At 37.8% G+C, this 26,773-nt stretch overlaps 1 protein-coding gene and 1 long non-coding RNA gene across 3 annotated transcripts in view; both read right to left on the reverse strand.

Moving 5' to 3' along the window:
• The window catches only part of usp22 (ubiquitin specific peptidase 22), a 40,561-nt gene extending 17,520 nt beyond the window's left edge, over positions 1-23,041 (reverse strand). For both annotated transcript variants that reach the window (XM_057358132.1, XM_057358131.1), the window contains exons 1-2: positions 22,610-23,041; positions 11,287-11,419 (exon numbers count right to left, since the gene is read on the reverse strand). In XM_057358132.1, the coding sequence (XP_057214115.1) occupies positions 11,287-11,419; positions 22,610-22,729 (253 nt within the window). In that variant the 5' untranslated portion in view covers positions 22,730-23,041. The remainder of the gene's footprint in view (positions 1-11,286; positions 11,420-22,609) is intronic.
• A 2,326-nt stretch (positions 23,042-25,367) lies between these two features.
• LOC130569568 (uncharacterized) lies at positions 25,368-26,557 on the reverse strand. The gene is made up of 3 exons (XR_008964855.1): positions 26,444-26,557; positions 26,218-26,318; positions 25,368-25,688 (listed from the first exon to the last, which is right to left on the reverse strand). It is a non-coding gene; the product is annotated as an uncharacterized LOC130569568 (long non-coding RNA).
• Between the last annotated feature and the right edge of the window lie 216 nt (positions 26,558-26,773).

Genomic DNA, 26,773 nt, shown 5'->3' on the forward strand with positions numbered 1-26,773 from the left:
GGGCGAACTCTGCGTTACATTTTATGCCGAAGACTGAAAACAAGCGTGCTTGTGACAAAATATTATCTGAAGTGTATGAGGTCAAATATTCCCCATTTTGTTAAAAACTGAGCAGCTTTGCACCCTAATCCGGAGCTGTTCAACAACTGTTTAAAACAGTAACTCGTATATAATACCTAGGGCTGTCAAACGATTAATCGCATTCAGAATAAAAGCTTGTGTTTACATAATAAATGTCTGTGTACTGTGCATATTAAATTTGTATTTATATATAAACACACAAACACATTTATATCTTTAAATATAACATTTATTCATTTTTATATTTTATATATTTTATTTAAATTTAAAGGGGTGATATGACATGGCTAAAACAAATATCGTTTGTTTTAGATGTAATGCAATATGTATACACGATTTAAGGTTCAAAAACGCTGTATTTTCCACATACCGTGCATGTTTGTATCTCCTCTTTGCCCCGCCTCTCCGAAACGCGCAGATTTTTTACAAAACTTATCACTCTGAAAAGCGAGGTGTGCTATGATTGGCCAGTTAACCAGTGCATAGTGATTGGTCAAATACTGTAAGCGTGTGACGGAAATGTAACGCCTCTTACCATATTTGGAACATCAGGTTCCAAGGTAAGGCCTGTCGCGATAGCAACTTTTTGTTTCGTTATTAATTGCATCAAAAATAATAGTGATAGTCGATATTATTGTCATTTTATAAATATTTTATGCAACTGATTAAGTAATGATATAATATTGCAAGTATAGTCTTTTACAGAACAAAGACCTTTTAATATAATATTTGGACATTGAGATTGGAATTAATAACTGAGTGTAAATATTTAAAATAAATAAAACAGACACCGCCAGTCCTCAATTATAATTGGTTGATTTACGTTAAAAGCCATTATGATGAAGTTTAGGGTAAGCAGAGTCATTGATATGTGAACTCTGGAGAGGGCAGCACGATTGTTTGTCATAATGTGGCCGTTTAAAATACACTTGCCCAATTGAGCAATGAAAAACAATGTCTCTTTATCTGGAACGACTTTTCCATTCGTGAAGTGCCCTTCAAAGGAACAAAAACGCTGTTTGAAAGGTGTATTCATACATGTGACACGTCATATTTAACTAACTGTCTGTAAGACCTCTCTCGAGCCCATATTTAAAGATTAGAGCTTTCACGCGCTCCTTTGTTTTCATATCGGGATGGGAGGTTTGGTTTGCGGCTTTGACACCAGTCAATTACTATTCCGAAATGGCTTTATTCATCAGGAAAACACAGTATAACTCCTCGAGTCTTTTCACCTGCCGCTGTCCGTCCCGTGTGCGCTTATATAAACACAATGGCGATATATTGCATCACCAAAAACTACCGAAGTTTATATATCGCGCGATAAGTCGATAAATTGACTATCGCGACAGGCCGAGGTGTGCCCACCTTACTTGCGTAAACATTTGGGCGGTCTTTGTCAAATCATACCACGAACTGACGTAGATTTGAGGTGTGTGGTGTGAGGGTGTGGTAACATGAGGCGTTTCAGGCAGGTCTGGGTGAGCATTGGCTTTTGTTCCGACACTTGAATTTTTGCAATTTTACGTGTCTAATACATGCATGGGCAACTTATAACACAGACACAGAAAGACACAGAGATAACAAAGACACAGAAAAACACATTCGCGCCATATGAACCCTTTAAATATAAATATAAATAAACATCATTTTATGAATGAATGGCAACATTCTGATGTTAGTACTGCAACTGATGTCTCCATTAAATTTATTATTTTTCTTTATTTTAACATTAATTATAGCCATTTAACACTGAAGTACAGTATAACAGAGCTCTCATGTCTAACAGGTAGGAAATATACAGAAATTGAATTAAGTTCTCAAACACTTTACAGTCTTTAATGCTAAATTCTAAATTAAATACAGAATTAAAGCTACAAAACACATTGAATTCCTCTTTTCTTTTGTTCTTTAATTCACATTAGTGACAGGAGCCACAGCAGTAGGTCCAAGAATGCGGCCCCTTTAAGAGCTGCCGCTCTACGCAGATCTGACGCCCTTTCCCATTTTCACACCTCTTTGCATTAATTTAGGATTTTATTTAACATGTTGAAATCTGTGCTTACAAAAATGCTAGACAAAACAGGCATTCGGACATAATCTTGTGTGGTTTTGTACATTTAATATTTTAATGTACTAAGAGAATTTCAATTTTCTGAGAATTTAATAACGGTGCGCTGTCTGACAGAGATTCAATGATGCAGCCTTTTAGCCCGTTGTCGCGTTGCTTTGTGCCGCATCCCAGAGCTAGAAGCGGTCTATCTGTATGCTACTGAACACGTCAAAGCAATGTTTCGCTTAAATGGTTTAAAGGCCTTTACATGAATAAGAGCGTGATTATATAATGTAACACAAGACAAAGGATGACAAAATAAATGGATGCTGCGTTAATTGCGTTAAATATTTTAACGCGTTAATCTGAAAAAAAATTAATTGCATGCGTTAACATTGACAGCCCTAATATAACCACATGTATGAATGCAAAATACACTTTTAAAGTGGAAAAATGTTGGAAAGCTGCTATGTTGGTTGGAAACCAAAACCAGCCTACCAATGAAGTAGGGCTGTGCCGATAAACGATATCATATCGAATCGCGATAGAATGTATTTCAAAAACAAAGATAAGCTATTGGCATTTTGACTCGATATGGATTAATCTTACAGTCTAACAGAACGCAGAAATAAACGCAACAACAATCAGTCAGCGTGCAGCTTTTATCATGCGCGTCAAAGTACAAAGTCCATTTCATACTGCACTTGGCAAAGAAAACTCAACATGAGGAGGAAAATATTACTGGAAGCGGAAACAAAGGTGAAACGATCCTCGAGTTGTCATCAGGAGGTTTATCAAGTGTCTTATTTTCCTTCGCAATCGCCGGTTAAACGAAACAAACTTGAGGCGCAATTGCAAGCGAGTTACTTCGAAACTCAAGCACAAAGGATTTTATATCCATCGTAAACATATCTGCTGTATATGTAAAGAAGTGAATTAGACAGAGCAAGACATTATTGAAGCGTTATGTATGTGCGCAGGTGCTGAGCCAATAGTGTTCGAATGTACACAGTAACGGAGCCCTTTCATTGGTTGAATGTACTGAATGAACACTCCCTTTACTTAACGAGTCAATTGAGTCAAAATGAGACTGAAAGAACTGGTACACGTTGTTTATGGCCTAATATCCTCTGTGTTGCAACAGTGCACGTCTAATACGCCCTTTTCTCAATGACGTCACTTAACTTCCGCCTTTTTGCAAAGCAGTGTATCATAGCTTCCGTCTTGCAACAAACAGGAAGAAGAAGAAGAAGAAGAACTTCCATTTTGCCGTCGCGCTGGAATTTAACAACAGTGAGAAAAAAAACTGACAGAACACGTATTCAAGTACTTATCCTAGCACCTTCGCTAACACAAAAAGAAAACAAAACACTTACCTTCATAATCAAACAGGTACTTGTGCATTACTGCCACCTTATGAACTGGAGTGCTAGCGGAAGTAATGATACACTGCTTCGCGGCAGAACGGAAGATGCGTGACGTCATGTGAAAAGGGCGTATTAGGTAATATCAATGACTTGGTTTAATTTAATTTTAACTGGTTTAAAGTTAACTTTTGTTAGACTGTTTTGTTAATAAACTGTATTTAAAATAGATTATTTAATTATTTATCGAAATAAATATCGTTATCGATCAATATAGAAAAAAACTATCGAGTTTACATTTTTGCCATATCTCCCAGCCCTACAATGAAGTTAACATTAAACAAATGTTGTGATGGTGTTTTTTCCTCCATACTGTGATGTATATCTGAGTGAGAGCTTCTGGAATGAGAAAAAAAATGTGGGGCAAAACTTGATATCATTCCTCTGAACCGATTTGTTTGATGGAAGTTGGAAGCCTGGTCATTGGACAGTAAATATAGTCCCACCACCACACCGAGACATATGTCATGGAAAGGGATGTCATTTAAAGGGGGAGGTTAATGTTTTTGGGTATAATTATAAGGACATTTCAAAGTAAAAGTATGGAAAAATATAACTTTCCACTGAAGGGAAGTGATGTAGCGTTAATAAGTATTTAGATGACATGTAGAAAAGAGAGAAATTGCATAAGAAAATTAGGTGGGACTGTATGCTGCACGCACATCAGATGAATAACCCAAAAGCGTAGCAGGCCTTCAGGTAACCATGGGAACCGGCACAGTACAGAGGAAAGAACACTGAGATCAAGCCTGACAAGCGTAAGCCGATAAACCAGCTTTGGCAATAAAAGATGAAAAACAAAACGCAATATAAAATAAATCGCAACCACTGAGATACAAAACTAAGCTGTGAAGAGGGTGAATGTAAAGGCAAGCAGACTCAGCTTTAATTACTCTCCGATCTGGTCTTTGGAGAATAATCACAGTTTTGCTCCTCAGGAGCTGAGCGTTCATTCACGGATATCCCTCGTACAGAAGCAAACCTAATTAAATGTTCAATCAAACGCCGAGGGGAACTCAACGCACAGGGGAACGTGCAGAACTCTGTGTTAAGACTGACTGGAGACTTTACTGCCAAGACAAGGAGTGCAACAAATTAATGTGGATCAGTTGCGCTGTAGATGTGTGAATCTACATATTTTCATATTGAATACCGTGATAGCAACGATACATCTGGGAGATGTATTTTTTTAGTGTTTGATCATCTGCAGTACATATCTGAGATGTTTCCTGTCAGATGTCAATATGTTTATGATTTATAATAAATGTAAAACTGCCTTTTCTAAGATGTTTATCAGATGTTTTTACTAGGGGTGGGCTGATACCAGTTTTTCCTTTACGATCCAATTCCGATACCTGAATTGTAAGTATCGGCCGATACAGATCCCGATCCGATACTAGTCCTGTTTTTTTCTGATCAGTGTAGAATTGCATGTATTTTATTATATTGAACAAATCTATAACGTGTTTATGAAAGTTGACTGAACATAATGATATATGCTTTATAATGTAGTGCAATAATTATGTGTAAAAAACCTCTCAAAGTACAGATACTTGAAAAATGTACATGAGTAAAAGTGAAAATACTACATTACTGTACATCTCTGCTCTAATGTAAAGTGGCACAAAAGGGCCTATTGCCCATTCTGGGTGCAGAATGATGCGCTTAATGGACTCATCAAATGAGCACTTTCAACAAGTTGGTATGATTTATTAGGGTCTTCATGAAATGTCTGGAACATATTTTGCTTAAAAGAACTTAATGGCTGGGTAAACAAAACCCCTTTAGCCTCGACAAGAACAGCTACAGTATGCTCACAGCAACCCGTTTTGGTGCATGTCTCTTTAAATGATAATGAGTTACAGTGCACCTCACCCCCCTTCCGTCCGGCGTGTCAACACAACACACGTGTAGTACTGCCATGGCAATGGTTTAGCTAAATTATGTTTCCTGAACTCCTCTGCGGTTAGTTTAGTTTTAAACGTCTCAAGTAATTCGTCCGGAGACTAAAAAATCTGTCACAGCAAACAGCGCTCACGTTGTGTGTTTATGCTTGCCTAAAACTCACGGAATGCGCACCTGCAGATCTCAGCAGAATTACGTGGATTTTAGCTCTTGTCGTTGACAAGTTATAATGCTACACACACAACGTGAGAGCATAACTAGTATGCTGTGACAGATTTTTCAGCCTAAGGACGAATGATTTGAGACGAAACTAACCGCAGTGTTCGCCCCTGTTCATTAGCAAAACAAACAGCTTGCCGCAGCTGAACATATTAACGCACATAATGTATTAACTAGTGCTGTCAATCGATTAAAAAAATTAATCGGATTAATCACACATTTTTTCTGTGATTAATCACGATTAATCGCACAATTATATTTTAAAATATACTTTTACATTTTAATAATTTCACATTTAATCTTCAAATTGATGTAGAAACAACATATTTCTTTAGCCCTATTCGCATGGGATTAGTATTATCTGGGGACCTCTGGTCATTTGTAATAATTGCAGAGATTGTCTGTGATCATGTTGCGCATTCGCACTGGATAAGTGAACTCTGTGATTTTACTCGAATTTACTGACTTATCTCCCGGAAATGACATGAAGGCGCTTCCCTCTTTCTAAACATGGCACGAAAGAGAGCTTAACACGGATGCGCTGTCTGACAGAGATTCACCGACGCATCCTTTAGCCCGTTACTGTACACACCAGGCTGCACCTCGCATTGTGCTTTGCCGTATCCCACAGTTTAGAAGCTATCTATCTTCATTGAACATGTCAAAGCAACTGTTTCAATTCGTGCGAATAAGGGCGTGATTACATAATGTAACGCTAGACAAAGGATGTCAAAACAAACGGATGCTGTGTTAATTGCGACAAATATTTTTCACGCGTTAATTTGAAATAATTAATCGCATGCTTTAACGCTGACAGCCCTAGTATTAACATACACACAGCTAAACTCCAAGTGCCCATTTGCCAAATAACATAAATATAGAGTAAGTTTAACACTGGCTTTGAATGCTCTTTTTAGCTCGTGACTGAATTAGCACCCTTCGCTATCGTATGCTAACGTCATCCACCTATATACTGTATACGGTACATGTACGTCAATTCAGACTGTTGATAAATGTTACTTACATCGGCAGCTTTGTCTCGTTCAGTTGATCTCGATCCCTCTTGAGGAACAACTTTGAAGCTAATCCAGGTTGATAAAGCACTCCAGCTTGAAGTCATTCGCGCAAACAAGCAGGTTTTTACTTATGGTTTCTGAGGGATTTCCACTAAAAATAAAATAAACCCACTCCTGTCTCTTCCGAGGTTAGGGCTCTGTGCAGCGACTACATTGCATGTTGTCCATGAACTTTAGCCATGGCGTCATGTACACCGCTGTCGCTTGTGAAAACAACAATGGCGGCAGCGCCGTGGGTGGAATTGTGTAGATTAAGGGGCGGTATAATTATAATAAGAGCCTGCGTCTACGTCACATCAAGAGCGAAATCTGAACGGCTCGATTTCTCACATGCTTGCAGAGAAAGGCTTACCAAAACAAAGTTACTAGGATCTTGTTTTTCACGTTTTCTGGGTTGCTAGATGCACCGGGACTAGGGTTGGGAATCGTTTGAATTTGATCAATTCTGATTCCAATTCCGAGTCTGCTAATCGATTTCTATTCTTATCGATTCCCAGTTTCGATTCCACAGTTGAAGTAAAACATTTACATATCAACCTGTGTGATTATTTAGCCTGTTTTTTTACTTGTTTGCAAACCGTATATACATGAGCACTGTTTTGTGTATAATATACACATAGAACCATGATTTTTCTGATTTATTACAAACTGTACTACCATAGCTGAACTACATCATGGTTAAACTGTAGTAATGAAACTAGGTTAATTTGTGGTTCCTGTGCTTTTTAATGCAAATATTATGTTACACTATGCTTACTATAGTAAAAATATTGTTAATTTTCATAAGGGCTTTAATTGAGATACAATATCAGCAGATCACGCAACGCGTGTAGTTTTCTGAAAATATGCACAAAGGAATTGAAAAGAGGAATTTTAACCTCAAGTATCCGATTCCTATTCCTTCTGTTTCCGATCCGATTCCTAGCCTTTCGATTCCGATTCCAAATTGGAATTGATTTTCGATTCCCAACCCTACCGGGGACCTGATTATAGCACTTAAACACAGAAAAAATTTGACTTTCATCCAATGGGTCGTTTAATGGATCCGCTTCTCTACACGTATTGCGCATTCTGGAAGCTGGATGACTCGCTTCATTCATTCTCTTATTTACACGTACTCTGCATGTCTCGGGCACAGAAATGATGCGCTTAATACATCTGCCTTGATACGCTTAACGCACCTTCTTCTGAAGTTCATAACAGCCACAACACAAAGGTAAGAGATATGTTATATGTTTTACATAAAGTGCATTGAATCCTTCCAACAGTTTACGGAGCCTTTGAATAAGAGGTTTATAAACAGAGTTATTGTGTGTGTTACGCTTCCAATTCTTTATTCTAAGACATCCATCAGTGATAACCAACTCCAGCAAAATACATTATTTTTAAACAAAACCAAAGATTATTACCTAGTGATTATGCAAAATAATTAAAACATTAGAACATCTAGGAAAGAGTAGCATCCTGACAAAACACTAGAGTAATGTTAGGCTATGCTGAACGAAGAGTGACAGATGACAGCAGTAGCAGAGTTTTCATGTGTTTTCTCCTCACATAAATCTATCGTATGAGAAAATGTTCAAATTTAGCGCAAGAAAACTCTTATGCTGCGTTCCCACCAGACGCGAATGAAGTGTTAAGCGCGAGTGATTTACATGTTAAGTAAATGCAAAGACGCGATAGACATCCTATGGGCGCGGAATGAACGTTTCGGGCGTTTGACGCGCGAGTTGAAAAATTTGAACTTTGGCGAATATTCTCGCCGCGTTAACCAATCAGGAGCTTGCTCTAGTAGTGACGTGATTATGACGTTAGCGAGTGGAGGCAGAAATCTGAAACAACAATGGAGGACAAAATCATCGTCGCTGTATGTGGATACCCGGAGCTGTACGATACATCTTTTTATTTCTGTTTCGATAAAAGTAAGAAGTATCTTGCTTGGAAGAAAGTGAGTGAGGAGGTCGGACAATCTGGTAAGTCTCAACAAAATCCATGTCAGCCATTTCGCAATGAGACTGGAGCCGCCTGGCAGAAGCCCCTCCCATGACGTGAATTCGCGTCTGTTGTGAAGCGAGTAAACTCAATGTTCAAGCATCCAACTACGCGTGAATAGCGCAATTTACCGCGTCTGGTGTGAACGCTCTGTTACAGCGGTTTCCTAATAGCTCATCCTTTTTAAAGCTTGATAACATTATTCAGCACAGGATCGGATTTTGGATCGTCCCGCTACTTCTGATACCCGATCCAGCAAAAATTGTCCGTATCGACGTGATACCGATCCAGAGTATCAGGATCGGCCCACCCCTAGTTTTTACATAGCAGATATTTTCCAGATCTCCAGATTTTTAGCAGACATCTGGGTAGCCGATCAGTTGCCACAAAAGCCAATACCATTTATCTATGTGTACGGTGTGCCACTAATTTCAGCTAAATTTAAGGAACTTTAAAGTTGGTGTCACTGACATTAACCTCACATTGGAAGTCATTTTTAAGAACAAGGAACATGGTTTAAAGGTGACATCATTGACCTATGAAATCCCCAGCAAACTCACAACGGCCATGTTCTTATCTCCAATGCTCACACACAGTGTGTCAAATTCTAGCTTCCCTATTGACTGTTATGTCGATCTGTGACAATGGCTGCCAATTTTGCTTAAAGAAACGCTCTTCCACCCCTTTGCAAATATGAAATGAAATTTTATTCCAACAAAAACTTGGCCTACTTTCAAGCATAAATACTTGAATATGTTTTTGAGCATTAAAGTTTCATTCTAGAAATAAAACTGGAGTCAAAGCAGTAGCCTACTACACAAAAGCAATATTGATGCCTTTGTTCAAACATGTTTGCACTCTTTTTTAGTTTTAAGGGGAATTGACCTACAAATGATTTAATTGGGTGGTTTCTGCATATTAAAGGCATCTTTCATCATTTATTTATTATTTCCTTCAAAACCTGTATATAATTCTTTCTTCTCTGGAAAACAAAAGCTGAAATATTGAGAAATGTCTCAGTGATTGTGTCCATAAAAAGGAAGTCAATGTTGTTTGTTACCAACATTCTTTTTTGTGTTCTGCAGAAGTCAGTCATACAGGTTTGGAATGATGACGACTAAATGATGTCGGAATTTTGGGGTGAACTGTCCTTCTAGGCTAGAAAAGAAGCAAATTTTCTAAAGGTGGCGATTTCCTCGATTATATAACATATATTTTGCTTGTCTTTCGATACAAGTGGAAATCCTGAGAGACAATTAAAGACAGAAGTTCTGGGCAGTAATAATGTTTGGGGTATTTCCAACCTACTTCTATAAAATAGGTAGGTGATGAACCTCAAGCCACTGTTGAAAAGACACATAGTAAATCACACATTCACGTAAAATCAAGGACATTTATCCCCTCACATGCTGTAATTACCCACATACCCGCCAGTTTGAGTCTTATTTGTTTGTTTGTTGTTGAAGGGTGGCACCCCTCTTCATTAAAACAGAGGGGATAATTACACACCACTGAAGCTCTCTGGAGCTGGTAAAAATCCAAGACACCCCATCCAAACATCCATGGCCCGAGTTATGCACTTACTGCCTTTGGCTTAAGAGTATAAAAAAGCATCTTTGCTTTTGCAGCAGATATTAAATTTATGTTTTTATGCCAATGTAGAGCTAGGCAATTAAAATAAAAACCTTTAAAACAACATTTATGTATGTGCACTGATATTGCTGGCGACTCTAAGAGGAACAATCATTTCAAGCAGACAGCCTTTGTACCCATACAGATTCCAAATGTTAAATAAGTAAAAACAAATCTTGTAAAAAATAATAAATCATTAGGACACAATTGAAAATGGTTAACCCAGCTTATGTTATTACCCTGGGTACAAGAAAATTACTGGGTTATCCATTTCACATTACGAGGTTTAAGAAATCACCCAGGGTACTCATATCACACTGTAGATTACCAAACCCTGAGTTAACAGTCCTATTTGAAATTTTGCAGTGTCAACAGTCATGTTATATACAGCAAATTACTGCTTTTCTCAAGTTTTTGCTTCAGAGACACCCAAATCCTTCTTGGACCTCTTGAGATGTTTTTCAAATTGAAATAGTTGATTTCGCCCGAATTGCTTTGTTTTGCACTGCATATGTTTGGCACTACAATGTGAGGTTAACATTGCATGACGTCAGGTAAAATGTAGTGATAACCCCATTTCTTGGGTGACGTTTCTTTAACATGGTTCTTAATACATGCTCTCTGATACATGAGGAATGTTGCTTTTTAAAGCATGTGTATACCTTCCCACAGAGCTTGGAATAAATGAGTGTGATTATGTTACTTCAACTCTATCTTGGTTTTTATAATACTTGTGATTTTGCACATGATGTGCATGTATTGTGAGGTGTTGTGCTCATGCGTTCTATTTTTGCTAATGACGTCCATCTCTGTGGGTGTTTGTCTTACCTTGAATCCTTGGAAACAGAAATGTGCATGAATAAGATAAAAATGGATTCAGTCTCTGTGAATATTGGCCTCTTACCTAGATTGTGTCTCTTGTTTTTGGCGTGCTCGTGGATGTGTTTCTTGCTGAAACAGCCGAAGAACACACAATGAAGACAGGAGTGAAGTCGATTTAAATGAGCCCCACACATGTGACATATACATGACTTCGCCTAAAATGTGACAGAAGAAGAGAGAGAGAACGATTCAGGTGTTTAGGCACTATCTATGAATGAAGTCGCATCACAAATCATTGACATTTGTATTTCCAAAACTCACCATGCACCCATTTTTTGTCATTTCAGGCTCACTGTACATGGTGCTGTACATGATGTAAAACATGATCACAAATAAAAAAGGCCCACCCTAAATGACACTCAATCCTCAAGATAGTCCACACTTTGCTGATGTAATGCGACAGACAATTGGGCAGAAGTTTGCTGTGAAGTCTACATTGGTGTGCATCAAGGGTTCATAACGGCTACAAAGGGTGCACCCAGAAGTAGCCTTCTGAAAATGTGACACCCATGGTCTCATGGACTTTGCAGACACAGAGTACACATCAATGTGCCATTTGCAAGAATTTAAAAGTTTAAGCTTAATATGGCATAGCCTAGTATTAAGTTTGTTTAGCATGAAAACAGACCCAGAATCGATTTTCACCAAACAGTTTGGGGGAGCTGTGGTGCTGGTATTTCACAGCTCTAAATTCATTCCTTTTAATCTTTGTGCCCTTGCAAATGTTTCATTAGACAAGGCCCTTTTCCACGCAAGCTGAAATTCATCCATGAAGAGTTTTCTTCCACACATGACATCAAAGTGGAATAAAATGAATGGCAAATAAAAAAACAACACAAACAACCTACTCCAACTTCAATAATAAACTAGCCAGTTGTCCATAAATGTATCCAAAATTTCACAATTGGTAAATAAATTCTGTGGTTTTGGTTGAAAGTTTTAGCGCAATACAGTTCCAGCCTCTGCTTTTACCTCCAGACTAGCTATTTTTATAGAAGCCCCATTTTCAGCTTCACATCCTGCCCTTCCACTATTCCCCAGTGACATGCCACCACACAGACAACTGAGAATCGCTATTCCACGACACGAGTGGGGCGCAAGAGCACTAAACGTCAGGTGTTGTAAGAAAAGAACTGGAGCATTATATCTTAAAACCGCCGCTTTAATGAAAAGTAATTGTTACTTACAAACGGCATGGCTTCCGGTCTGGTGAGCAGGATGGTACAAAGAGAAAAATAAAGGGGTGGGAGATGCTAATCAGACCAGTATTAACCAAAAAGACACATTCTGTCCATTCTTATAACCAAAAAGACCTAAAATATACATATATACACCAAACGGCGCAAGTTGCGGGGGACAAAAAAAAGAAAGGCCTTGTTTTATTTTGTCTGTCATCAGAGTAATCTGATTTGAGGCATTGTGGGAGAAGGGCCAGGCCTTGGTTAAGGTGCACTTGGCAAACATATGATAAAGTGTACAGATAAACACATGTATCTTTACTGTAACTGGTTAGTGTCAATTGGCGTAAGCAGTATCTTTCATAAAAATATATTTATATACAGGAAAACCAATGCGTTATAAAAGAGAAGCATCTAGTTTATTGTATTAATATGTTTTTTTTGCCATTTTTTCATGATTTCCAAGATTATTTAGAGATAACTTCTATTTTGTGTGATATATTTTATTGAAATAAATTATTTATTTTTATAAGCATGTTTACATTTCATCTATGTGGATAAAATATTCTCATTCTTTGGCAGTTTCACAATTTGAAATTTTCAGGTCTTAACTTTTATTTAAAAAAAAAAATGGTGCAGATGTTATTTGTAATTACACAAAATCAACATAAATACACCAAGTACATTTTATAATATCTGATGCATGCTTTTAAAACCAGTTTTTAAAATATTTTCTCATGATCTTGCCAACCCTATTTTGTCACTGACCCACATGCAACCACCAGATCATGCTTTCACTCACAGACACTCAAAACAAGCAGATTACATATTTAAAGGAACAATGCGGGGTTTTTAGGAGGATCTATTGACAGAAATGCAATATAATATACAAAACTATTTCTTCAGAGGTGTATAAAGACCTTACATAATGAACCGTTATGTTTCTAATACCTTAGAATAAGTTGTTTATATCTACATACAGAACGGGCCTACATACATTTAATTCGCCCCCATGTTTTTCTACAGCAGCCCTAAACGGACAAACAACTCTACAACGCGCGTTTCCTCTCCCCTGCGGTATAGTGGTGAACAGATCGCACTCTACGGTTCGGAACGCATGTGACCCACGGATTATATGTAAGTTTATTCATCATTGAGTAAGACAGTAAAACGCACTCTCTCTACAGTATCTGGACGAGTACAATATTAAAGCGGTTCCAGATAAACAATGACGCTCAAAACAGCTCCGTCACACAGCTAATATTAGAACAACAACAACATATCTTGGTTCTAAAAACACAAAAAACAATGTTACTCACATACTGATCCGAATCAAAGCAACCTCCTCGGGGGTGATTTTAAGACTATCTTTCTCTCCAACGACTCTCAGTACCGCGGATCCTAACGCGTCTCTGCTGGAAAGACTTTATAATATTAACGCAGGTCCTAGCTCCTGCCTGACTTTTATCCTTTTTATACTTAAAATCCACAGACCTTTTATTTTATGTAATAAATATGACATGGCTCTTTCTACAGTCTTTCTAATGCCCGCATGATCTCTTCCCTGCGTCAACATGAGAACGACATTGTACTATGGTGGCCACCGTCGTTTGGACTGAGCGATTAGTTGCAAATCTATAATACAATGCTAGTGGCCGCTGTATATCAAAAACTGCGCCTTTAAAGGTCCAGTCAGTGAAATCTAGCGGCAAGGTTGCGAATTGCAACCAACCGCTTACTCCACTCCACCCCTCCCATTCCCTTTCTATACACTACGACGTCTGACAGAACATGGCGAATTATGCAAGTGGACCTGCGTTGTATGTAGATAGAAATATCACATTCTAAGGTAATAAAAACATAACGCTTCACTGTGTAAGCTCTTTATACACCTCTAAAGGCATAGCTATGTATATTATATTGCATTTCTATCAAAAGATCATCCCAAAAATTACACACTGGACCTTTAAAATGCATCTAAATAACTTTATTCATAGCACAATTTGAATTTGTTAGGCGATGCAGATCAGGTGGTCGACTCGTGTTGTATCACAGGAAATAGTGAGTAAAATGCGAGTGCACTGTGGGTAAAACGTAGTATATGAATGTAGGGAATGAGTTGCCACTACAAACTGGCCAACACCCTATATAGTGCACTATATAGGTGATGGGGGCAAAATTAGACATTACACCGGCTTACTGAGTAGGGCTGTCATTAAATAATCTTAAAAAATAATATTAAACCGTCTCTCATCGCGATTGTTTGACCTCATCGGGATGGTTTCAGATCATCGCAATTATTGCACATCTCTATAGAAGACACTAGGGGGAGCTGCATCTGCATATTTTATTGTATATATTGTAACTAAAGCATGGTAATACTTGTAAAATGTACCACCACAACACAAAAAACTAAAGGTATATACCATAAAAATAACCTGCAGTACAATTTAACACTATTTCAGTGTGAAAACCAGTCTACCAAAATCTCATTAACATAGAAGTAAACTTTTATTGTAGTCTTGCAAGTGAGAAAAAAACAGACTAGAAGCTTTTCTATGACTGATAGCATTTTAATGGTGGCTTCAATTCACTCCTGATCAATTTACTTAATTTACTTAACTTAACAAGTATTTGGCGGTTGTATTATTGACAGGTAAAAGCCTAAACCTTAAGTATGATGACCCAATTTTTTCCTATGTATTTCCAAGAAAAAGAACATAGTCTTTATATTCAGAACAATATGGTTGTTTCAAAGCTGAATAAAAAATGAGAATTAAAAGTCAAAGCTCTAAAACAGACAATTAATCGTCATAATCGCAATGATTTATTAGACAATTAATCGTCAGCCAAATTTCATAATCGTGACAGCCCTAGCATTGAGGCTATACATTAGCGAGAAAACAGAATTTCCGTCATTCACAGCTGCTTCTGTCACATCTGTGATGTGAACCTATAGGATTCTGTAGTTTTCAGACATAGCAAAATGCAAGACAGACGATTGTATTCGTACTGCTAGGTTGAATTATGCAAAGGACAAAAAGTTGTGGAGCTCTGGCGATAATACGAGGCGGAGCCTTTATTACATTTCCTCCAGGGACTACCTTGACAGAGTAATAAAGGAAAAATGCAACAGCGGAAGTGCTTTAGAAGCCTGGTGTGTACAGGAATTAGCATAAAGCTAGTGAATCATTCATTCTGAGGATAATACAGTACAAAAAACACCACTTCAGTTGACATTGTTTAATGCTTTCTTTTGTGGACGTCAGTCATTAGTTCCACCTTCTCAATAACATCGCACACGTCATTAAAGGGATAGTTCACCCAAAAATGAAAATACTGTGATCATTTCCAGACCCTCATGTAATTTCATACCTGTATAAATTACTTTGTTCTTATGAACACAGAGAAAGATATTTTTAAGAATGTTAGCAATTTTCAGTTCTGGGACATCATTGACTACCATAGTAGGAAAAATAAAATAGTGCTCAAAGTTGCCTCAGGACTTTTTGTTTTCATAGATTCTTCAAAATTTCTCATTTTGTGTTCAAAATAACAAAAAAATGTACAATATTTATTTTCTACTATGGATGATGTCCCAGAACTGAAAATTGCTAACATTATTAAAAATATTTTTCTTTGTGTTCAACTGAATAAAGAAAATAAGGACAAAAAGGGGTTACTTGTCGAGAAGCAACATACAGTCTGGAATGGTTTCTTGTCCACGACACAACAAGAATTTCAGAGTGAACAATCGCATATTCTGACACATCGTAAGAGACAAAAACTTGTATAGTCTGAACCAGGCATAGTGAAAATGTTCTGAAAGACTAAGTGAACAAAGGTTATTGATCGAATCTTCCAACCACCAATGCTGAGACCCTCTTCAACAAAGCTACAATGGATTTTGCCAATGCCCCATTAAACCATCCAGTCACTACTCAAACAACCAACCTTGCACATAAAGAAAACGAAACCAGGTCTATCCTCCTAGAACTGAATTCAATGACTGTGTGACTGGCCTGTGTGGCGGATGACATCAGCTCCTGAACAGCTAGAGAGAAAGGCTTCTCTGTTAGCCACAGCAACATGCTTTGAAAATGACCCAGTTATGCTGACTCAATAAAACAGGCATCAAAAGAGAGGAAGACTGCAGCCACTGATCACACTCTTATTGGACAGATCCAGTTTGACCACTAACAAAGCAGCACTGTCGTCCCACCAAACCAGGGATGTGAATTTGTTCCTCAATTACTTAAAGGATCAGATATTTTGGTGCCACAGACTAAAAGTCACTTTGTAAAAATGCACTGATGTACCAATCAGATCATAAGGCATCAACTTAGTGACAATGCTAAACAAACAGGTATGAAATCTATTTAAAATTATGTTTTTAGGTTGTGAAACAATCATCACTCACACCTACACATCAAACTCAAACAGATAAACATATGCTTCCAGACCTTCACAAAACACAGAACGAATGCATCACAAGGGTCTCAGTAAGCCCAATTTCTGCTCTTCGTTCAGAACAACAAACCCAGAGGGGCTACGAACGTTGGATACTTGCCACTAAGGGTCAATAACCACAGTAAGCCTATACAAACCATGGGCGGACAATCATATTGGTTCTCAGTTTCTGCAGCAACCAGGCATCCAATCATTGGCTTGCTGCTGTGTTTCCAAGATCACAAGTATGGTAGGAGGCATGTGGGTGATGAGAAGAATCATATGAAGCGAGAGAAAGAGAAAGAGAAAGAGAGAGAGAGAGAGAGAGAGAGAGAGAGAGAGAGAGAGAGAGAGAGAGAGAGAGAGGGGCACTGATGATAAAGGATGGATGACAGTTCAAACACATGCAGATGAGGTAAATGAATGCTTCTGAGCCACCTTGACTGTGATAAGCTTGCTAGAGGCTAAATAAATGAGATCAGCTGAGGGAGCGAGGGCGAGCATGTGAGCGAGCGCAGAGGGAGTGAAAGCCTGATGCTAAAAAGCTGAAGGCAGCTCCACGATGCAGTTAGTGGAGAGGGCTTGTCAATTACCAATTTTCCCTTTCTGCTACAAGCCCATTCTGAATGGGAAGGACGTTCACGGTACACGTGGAACATTATTCCGCTTTATCTAAAAAATTATGATGCTATTTTATCATTCATCATCTGTGGTAGCCTTGAACTTATTCTTCAAAACATCTGGAACAAAGAAAACCTCCTCTCTACATGAAAAAAAACAAGAAAACAGAACATCTTGGGATAAAAATGGTCACAGTCTTGATTTGTATTCAAGTCGCAAAACCGCTGTGTTTAAGCATTTGTAAGGCTATGAATTATGAGCCAGTAAAATCGTAGAGGAGTCTTATCTTTCTCTCAGAATCATATTGCTTGCTTTGCATTTTCTGTCTTCCTGATTTAAAACGTCCCCCAAGTCTTCTTAAGAAGCTCCTTGGTGGCCTGTCATTGAGCGTCACGGGCCACCTTGCACCTCCGTAAATATCTGTTGAAGCTCAAGAGGCAGAGGCTGATGGTATGGGACTGTATAAATTTAATGCATGTCTTCCAAAGGCATGTATCAATATGACTAACGGTCCATGGTGGAATTAATTATTGATAGTTAGCTGGAAGCCCATTACATGCAGAATAGATGTGATACAACTGGCCTATAAACCTTTTTTTAATGGTTAATGAAGATCATGCTAGTAATTGGACAAGCTTCAATGCGTGCTGGTGTTAATCACTGCCATAATTTAGATTAACTTTGTATATTTGAGCGCCATGCTATTTTTCAAAGGAAACCAATTTTCTTGGCCTGAAACTTATGGCCATTCTAGTAGTGACATGTTTGCGAACATTAACAAGTAATGCGTAAAATGTTCATTAGTATCACTTAATGGATAAAAAGGTCAAGTGGTTAAGGGTGTTTTAATTCCCTCTATTTTCAGATTCACCCAAAAATAAGTCTATTTATTTACCCACATGTTATTAAAACCCTCCTTTGACTATTTCTTCTGTGGAAAACTAAAGAAACGTAAGTCAATAGTAGGGCTGCAACAACTAATCCATAAAATCGATAATAAAATTCGTTGTCAACGAATTTCATTATCGATTAGTTGGTCTGTGACTTCACTTGCGAGCTGCACAGTTATAAATCAAGCGCATCTTCTTCCCTTTTAAAATTACCGTTTTAGATGTGTCTCTCCGTGCAGCATGAGCTGTGCAGTTTTAAAGTCAGACGTGTCTCTCTGTGCATGCGTCTCTCCGTGCAGCGCGAGGTGCGCTGTTTTAAAGTCAGACGTGTCTCTCCGCGCTGCGCGAGGTGCGCAGTTTTAAAGTCACACTTGTCTCTCTGTGCAGCGTGAGGTGTGCAGTTTTAAAGTCACACTTGTCTCTCCGTGCAGCGCGAGGTGCGCAGTTTTAAAGTCACACTTGTCTCTTCCTGCAGCGCGAGGTGCGCAGTTTTAAAGTCACACTTGTCTCTCCGTGCAGCGCGAGGTGCGCAGTTTTAAAGTCACACGTGTCTCTTCGTGCAGTGCGAGGTGCGCAGTTTTAAAGTCACACGTGTCTCTCCGTGGATGCGTCTCTCCGTGCGGCACAAGTTGTGCTGTTTTAAAGTCAGACGTGTCTCTCGGTGCATGCGTCTCTCCGTGTAGCGCGAGGTGCGCAGTTTTAAAGTCAGATGTGTTTTGCATGCATCTCTTCAAGCTGCGCAGTTATTAAATTTTAAAGGGGAGAGGTGTTTTAAATGACAAAATTAAAGATTATATTAGTAAAACCCAATTTGTGGCGTTTGCACTTTGCATAGTACATAATAGGGTAAATACCCTGATTTGGTGGTTTATTTAGTTCAGAGGTGGGTAACGAAGTATTTACTTGAGAACTGTACTTAAGTACACTTTTTGAGTATTTGTACTTAAGTATTACTTTTTCTGTTTACTTTTTACTGTACTTCACTACATTTGAATGACAAATAAATCACTTTTCATGGCACAAAAAAATGATTTCCTTGGCCGACCCTCCCCTCGCTCCCACGTTTGGGAGAGACTATTGTCAGTTGCTTCGAAAATGACACGCCTGAATCAACTCACCAGGTGTATTAATTATGGAGATATTCATAACATTTTGGGAGAAGGCTAGTTCAGTTGTGTATACTTTTCCCATATCTGATTTACTTATTATAAGCAAAAGATGTAATTAAATTTTTATCCGATTAATCGAAAAAAATAATCGCCCAACTAATCGATTATCAAAATAACCGTTAGTTGCAGCCCTAGTCAATAGACATATAATGGAAGTCAACGGGGTCCGACATTGTTTGGTTAGCCACATTTTTCTAAATATCTTTCTTTGTGTCCAGCAAAAGAAAGTCATACAAGTTTAAAATTACATGAGTGTTATTAAATGATTAAAGGGTGAACTCTTTTCTTAATAACAGGTGTACATATGCACATAAAATAAATATAGACCACTATGGAAAACGTACAAAACACTGGTTTAACTCATGTCCAGAACACTGCACAAACGTTTGAACAGAACATTTAGAACAAAATCAAAATGTTAAATTACTATCTTTAAGATTTAATTATATATGTAAGACTGATATGTAAACCAGAAGCGCATCTAGACCAGAGTTTACATCTTGCAAGGTGGTCTATACAAAAAATCTGCATCCTACTCTTAATACGTAAGCTGTTTGAGCACAGAAAATAACATTCCCAACATGAAATTCATAAAGCCAGCTGCGCGGGAATCATTACATTTGATGCTTAATATGTAGAAGCGGACACAAAAAAACACTTATACTTGGAAGCAACCAAAATCCATTTACTCTCTTATTTGTCCCCACACATAAAAGCGTGTTTGGAAAAAGACAAATTAGCCAATGACGTCTTCATTAGCATGGCTTTCATGGTCAATGTGTTTGTTTTCTCATCTCCTCCCTGTTTCTGCTCGGTGCATTTATCTTAATTGTGGTAACCATAGCAAAGGAGTCCTACTGCAGCAGGGTCTCTGTAGAAATAGGCGTGTGTTTGAATGTACAATCTGTTCTGATGTCACTGCTGGAACAAAGTAGCACACTGGAACAGCTTGGATATATTAAAACGAGACTGTGACCGCACATAAGCAAGGTGTCTCTTTTGCTAACCACATGATTAAACAAGTCCCATATTTATAGTAAGTTAATGTGGCTGAGAACACAAAAACTCAACACTGGAAAGCAAACGTCGCACAAATTTTCGTTTTTCATAATATCAACCAGATACCTTTCAAACATGACTTAAGTGGATTTCTGAGGAGCCAAACAAAACCTGTATATCCCAGAAGTTGTACTACAGCGGGACAAAAATACTAAAAATGTACCCTTTCTCAAGCGCTTTCCAGTTTTGTGTGAAATATGCATCAGACTGTCAGTGATCAGATTGCGGATGTGCCGTCTGAGACCTTGCATTAGTGCACAATTTATCCTTAGTCCTTCATATCATATCTGTTGTTCCACAGCAAGGGGACGCAGCCAACAGGAGCAATACTGGCAAAATGCCTTTATAGCTTTACTGAGCTCCTCATATTCCTATTGTCCCATCCTGGGTACAACAGGGAAGTGGAGAGGTGAATCCAGTTCCTTTCACACCTGGTTCAGTGGCCTTTGGACTGTGATGTTCTCCATTATGATGTTATGTATGACCTTGTGTTATATAGGTAAATCCATCTGGTGATGTTTCTTCATGAGATACCAGTTTCTACATTTCACTCATACAGGAAAGCTGGAATTTAACACCAAACTGACTTGATAAAAACTGTTATAAAAAACTGTAAGGGTTGAGAATAGTGGGTGTGCCTTATAGGTCAGACACTATTTAATGGCAACTAAATTCTAGTTTGCTGTAAATATCAAAGAGATTTACTGCACAGATGTACTACAAGCAGCTCACAAACAGCCTTTATACAATAATACAGCTCGAAGAGGTTCTCATTTGAAGTATTGCAGCTATTTAAATGAAAAGTCAATGCCCACCCAAAACATTAATGTAACTGGTTCGCAGAAAAGGAACCAGTTTGCAATTATTATTGTCAAATGTAACATTACAACTATTCTTTTTGCATTAAGGAATAATACAATGAAGAAAACACTGGGCTGGATCCTTCCTAAAAATTCAGTTGGCTTGACCTCAATTGTGGTGATGAGTCATTCAGTCCTGAATGAAACAAAGCCTGAACAACATGACTGCATTCATCCTATATGAATAAACAGCAATCAATAATTCACATATTATATTCCTGCTAAACTTGGAGCTTGTATTTCCATTCAGAGAGATTTGATACCCACCCAGAGATGGAAATCCAATCGTGTATGGGGGGCTACATAAAAAAAATACAGTCTTGATGCATATATTGGTCATAACAACCATTTGTTTTTCACCGTAGACCAGTTAAGTGAGGATATCCAGCGATTAAACTATTCTTTGACTCTGCGAGCTTTACCATCATCATCATCGACGTCTCTGCATCATTCTACTCGAGAGTCAGTGATGCTGGTGTCGCGCAAGGGCCGCGTGCTGCTCAACACAGTGCAGCTACATGGCATTTAAAGCAAAATCAGTGAAATAATAATGCCAGTATTAAAATGGAGATGCATCGTTACACACTGGCTATAACATGTTGCTCCTCCCGGGTCACATACAGATAGGATTATAACCAGTGAAACTGAAAGCTCCATTTGGGCATTGGGCAATCAATGATTTTTAGGCCTGGCAAGTATCAGCATCAGAAAATGTCTCAATAAAGGTTCTGAGAGAGTGTTGCATGAATGATATGCATTCATCACGATTCGCTTGGATCTTTATCACGGAAAATTTGCATACCATTTAGACTGTGCTGCTCAATAACGTTAATTGCCTAAAACGAACTAAAACGTTGGCAGCCAAATAAAATGTCTAGATACCCACATCCACGAATGCATAAGGAGTCTGCGCAGGCCAGCCAATGCATCCACTTGTGTTCACACAGGCTAGCAACCAAGACCTGGAATCATAGCCTTGGTGAAAATAAATCAAATGAAACAAAATGCGTTAGCATTTCGAATTACACGTCTATTTGCGTGTGACAGGCTAACGCGAGTTGGCATCGAAAAGGATGGGCCGATGCAATGCACCACTGGGCTCTGATGTATTTTATTTACCTTGCGTTTCCTGGTTTCAGCAGAGCCACTCCACACAAAGCACTGGTATATGACCCGCAGATTCTGCTTCCAGTTCTCCACTTTAAAACTGTTCACATGGGAGCACCCGGCTGGACTCATGATAGAAACCACATTCGAGTTTCTATGTATTTCAGCGATAAAATGTGCTCAACTTAAGTCACGAGGAGAATTATCCACCAATTGTTCCGTTTTGCCAGGCAATGCAGCTAGCCGCGACAGGGTCGAAGATGCGTGTGTTACACATGCGGAGATCTGTTCTCAATATCCTTGCTCCATGAATATGTAATCCTTGATGGTATATCAGCATACAAGCTTCTAGTATAACTGAGAACACTTTGATATTGTATTTTCCAAGTCGGTTGTTTTAATGGACGGCAATGGAATTCAACTGTGGACCGTGGGCGACGCAATCCTGGCAATATCAAATGCCGATTGGTCGATGGCTTACTGTTCGCGACTTTGATTGGCTACCACGTGTGCTCTTTCCGTTCAACTCCCGCCTACTTTTTAGAAACGCGCGACACGATTGGCTAGAAATGCCGCTCGTCTTTGTTCAAAGACGTGTACGCCGCTTGAAGGTTTGTGATTGGCTGCAATACCAGTTCGACTGGGTCCTTCATGTTGGTTATGTCATTCATGCAAAAAACAGCGTCCACATGCCTACCTGCATTGAAGTTGTGAAATTAAAAATCAGTGTTGTCATGAGTGCGATATGCGCTGTGTAGTTTTATTGTTGTTGCATTATCGAGGACTCGGCGTATTGATTAATAATACATAAATATGCACATATTAAGAAAACTATAAATTCTATAAACAACCTTATTTGATAGGAAGGAGTTCTTCAATCAAGAACACATCTTACCCCCAAATCTTTAGTTAAACAAAGCATAAGAACCCTACCTTAGTAGAACCATATGGGACTTAGAAATTCATCTAGGCCAAATCTCACATCACAAAATAATAACTACTTACAAATAATACATTGCCTGTAAATAAAGTATATTTTCAGTACCGTTACAATTTGTATGACAAAATCGCATGGGGGTAACATATGACTTGAAAACCATCAGATTCACTGTAAAATACTAGTGCTAATTTCTAAGTGTTACATTTATGATCTATTTACGGTTTAGCTCAAAACATGGGAGACCTCTAGAGGACTAAAACAACAGCACAACTTTTTTGCCGTCACGTATCCGTCACCTCATGAATTAGTGCACTGCTGTAGAAAATAGCAAAGGCCATTAATTGGACTGTTAAGCTAATCAAATGAATTTATACAAAGCAAGAGAAAGCTTTGGATTGGAGAATAGCACTCTTATAACTGTCAGATGAACATTGCACTAAATACGATTTGGTCTCAGGGATGCAAACTCATCAGTGTGAAAAAAAGGTGACAATGATGCGAGCCCCCCAATGCTATATAACCTTAAATCTAACCTTTCACTGGAGATTAATATTTTAAATAAGGGGATGTCATTATGAAATAAATGTGAGATTCTAAAACACATTGCTCATAATTATTCATACCCTTTTACAATTATTTTTTTTTGCCACAATAACAGCTCTGCGTCTTCACCTATAATGCCTAATACATTTGGAGAACACCTGACAAGAGATTGAGACAATTCCTTTACAGAGAACTGCTCCAGACCCTTCAGATTTCCAGCTCCATGTTGGTGCTTCTCTTCAATTCTCTCCACTAATATTCTAGTCAAGTCTGGTTCAAGTCTGGAAAGTGGGATGGCCAATGGCAGAAGCTTAATTTTTGCTCATGTGACCCATTTTTGTTTTGATTTTGATGTTTGTTTTAGATCATTCTCCTTTTGGAAGATCCAAACTTTGCCCATTATGTGACTCCTAGCAGGGACAGTCAGGTTTAGATTTTTTTATTCACTCAAAAAGATCAGTTTTGATCTGGAGTGTTTGCTGCTAATAGGTTAGTTTTTTAAATTCTGGCTAGTGATTTGACATCATTACCACAACATCTGAACATGATTCTCATAATTTCATTCACTGCTACTCCGTCCAAAGACTCACAGACCCCTCTCACCCCCCATTTTCAAAAACTCATCGAATAGACATATGAAATTAATGACCCATTTTGTATCCAAAACCAAAAGGTGAAAAGTTTGCACCCCAGATGACTTCAGAAATCAGAAATGTTTTTTTTATCAACATTTTTTCTGTCTTTGGTGTGTTGTAAGTTGCCCATGCATGTATTGGACACGTAAAATCTCAAAAATTTAAGTGTCTGAACAAAATATGCATTCTATCGAAAAGCGAATGCTGACCCAAACCTGCCTGAAATGCCTCGTGTAACTACACCCACAAATCTACGTCAGTTCGTGGTATGATTTAACCAAGACCGCCCAAATGTACGCAAGTAAGATGGGCGTACAGTACCCAGCAAGCAATTTCGCGTCTAAAAGACGTCTAATAGACGTCTAAACATAGCCCTGACGTCTAGGCTAAAACAGGTCTAAATGTGGGCTGTCAGTGAAAATCTAATAGACGTCTAACCATAGACCAAGAATAGACTAGCCGTCAATTAGACAGCTATTAAACGACTACATGTATACGTCTAATAGACGGTGAATATGGGTCTAGGCTAAAACTAGGCTAAATGTGGGCTGTCAGTGAAAATCTAATAGACGTCTAACTATAACCTAAGAATAGACGTCTAACATAGCCCAAGAATAGACCAGTCATCAAACAGTGAAAATGTAAAGTTTTTATTATGTAAAATCGAAATTTCACAAATTAGAAAATTATAAAAGAATAATAAATAAAATACAATACAGAAAATTACAAAACAAAGCATTTATAAATACAACTTAAAATGCAATAAACAATATTAAAATAAAAATAAATTTAAGAAGTTATTTAAAATATTTTTTCATTGTTTTCTGTTAAGGTAATCACATTTTCTAGGTACTTATTTTTTGTGTTTACTTATATATCCCCCCCCTGTTCTCCCAGGTGCTTGCTTGAAATGCTCTCCAATTGCATGTACGATGTCATACTGTTCCTTTTGGAAAATTGGTCATCACATCATCTGTCAAATACAAAATAAATTAATGAGAAACTCTGACATCATAATCTTTACTTCACAATAAACAATAACAATGACAAAGTCATTGTATACTGTACCTCATTTGTAGTGAAGTGGTGTAAAATAACCTTTCAACATGTGGTGTGACCAATAATAGCAGTAACTGTATTACATAAAAAAACTAATCTAATTGCTGTATGTAATAAATAAATGTAATTTCTGTGACTGAAATAAGAATCACTAATACAGTATGCTTAAGTGAATGATATTTTTTACTTTTTTAACCAAGAGAGTTTGATAATTACTTAAAAAAATCTTAATAATACAAATTCTTTGTTTATAACCACTTACAATATTGAGAACTTGAAAAAAAACTAAGCAACTTTAAAAGTGTATTAATTTTAAGATGAAGCATAGTTGCATTACAATATTTTTTAAGGATATGGCCAATTTACCTAGATGAAAAACATAAAAATCCCTTATTTTTGTTAACATTTCGTATACTGATATATGTATTGTTACACACACACACCTCTTATGACTGTGAATACTGCAGTCTTCTCAAATGCCTCCTTCTGCAGTGGTCCACCCCCCTTCATATTAAATTTGGACATAAGGGAATTATTTAAAACCCTAAAAAAGTAAAAAAAAATAAGTGTTTAACAATTGTGGACGAAGTCATTTTAAACATTCTTTTTTTATTTTTACTTTTCATTGGGACCTCATGAAAAAAATAAGTATGAAGAACTAGGCTTTACCTATCCAGCATCCTTCTTGCACTGTCCTTGAGGTTTCTTCCTCCTATTTTGCACAGCGCTGACACCTGAACAACACATAACATGTCAGTACTTGGCAAGTAATATGTGCTTCAGTGTACTATATGCCTTTGTATTCCAATTTTTATTTGTTGTATATTTAAACTTGATTATATAAAATTAATTTTTAAGATTCAAATTTAATCTTTCCTCATTATTAAAATCATTATTTATTTTAACTATAAAATTGAAATAATTACTGAACAATAGCATGTTGCATACAGAACATGTGCTGATAGAATATTATTCCTTTTCATAGTAAAATAACAAAAA

The sequence above is a fragment of the Triplophysa rosa genome, linkage group LG18 (assembly GCF_024868665.1).
Source record: "Triplophysa rosa linkage group LG18, Trosa_1v2, whole genome shotgun sequence".
NCBI classification, from domain to species: domain Eukaryota; kingdom Metazoa; phylum Chordata; class Actinopteri; order Cypriniformes; family Nemacheilidae; genus Triplophysa; species Triplophysa rosa.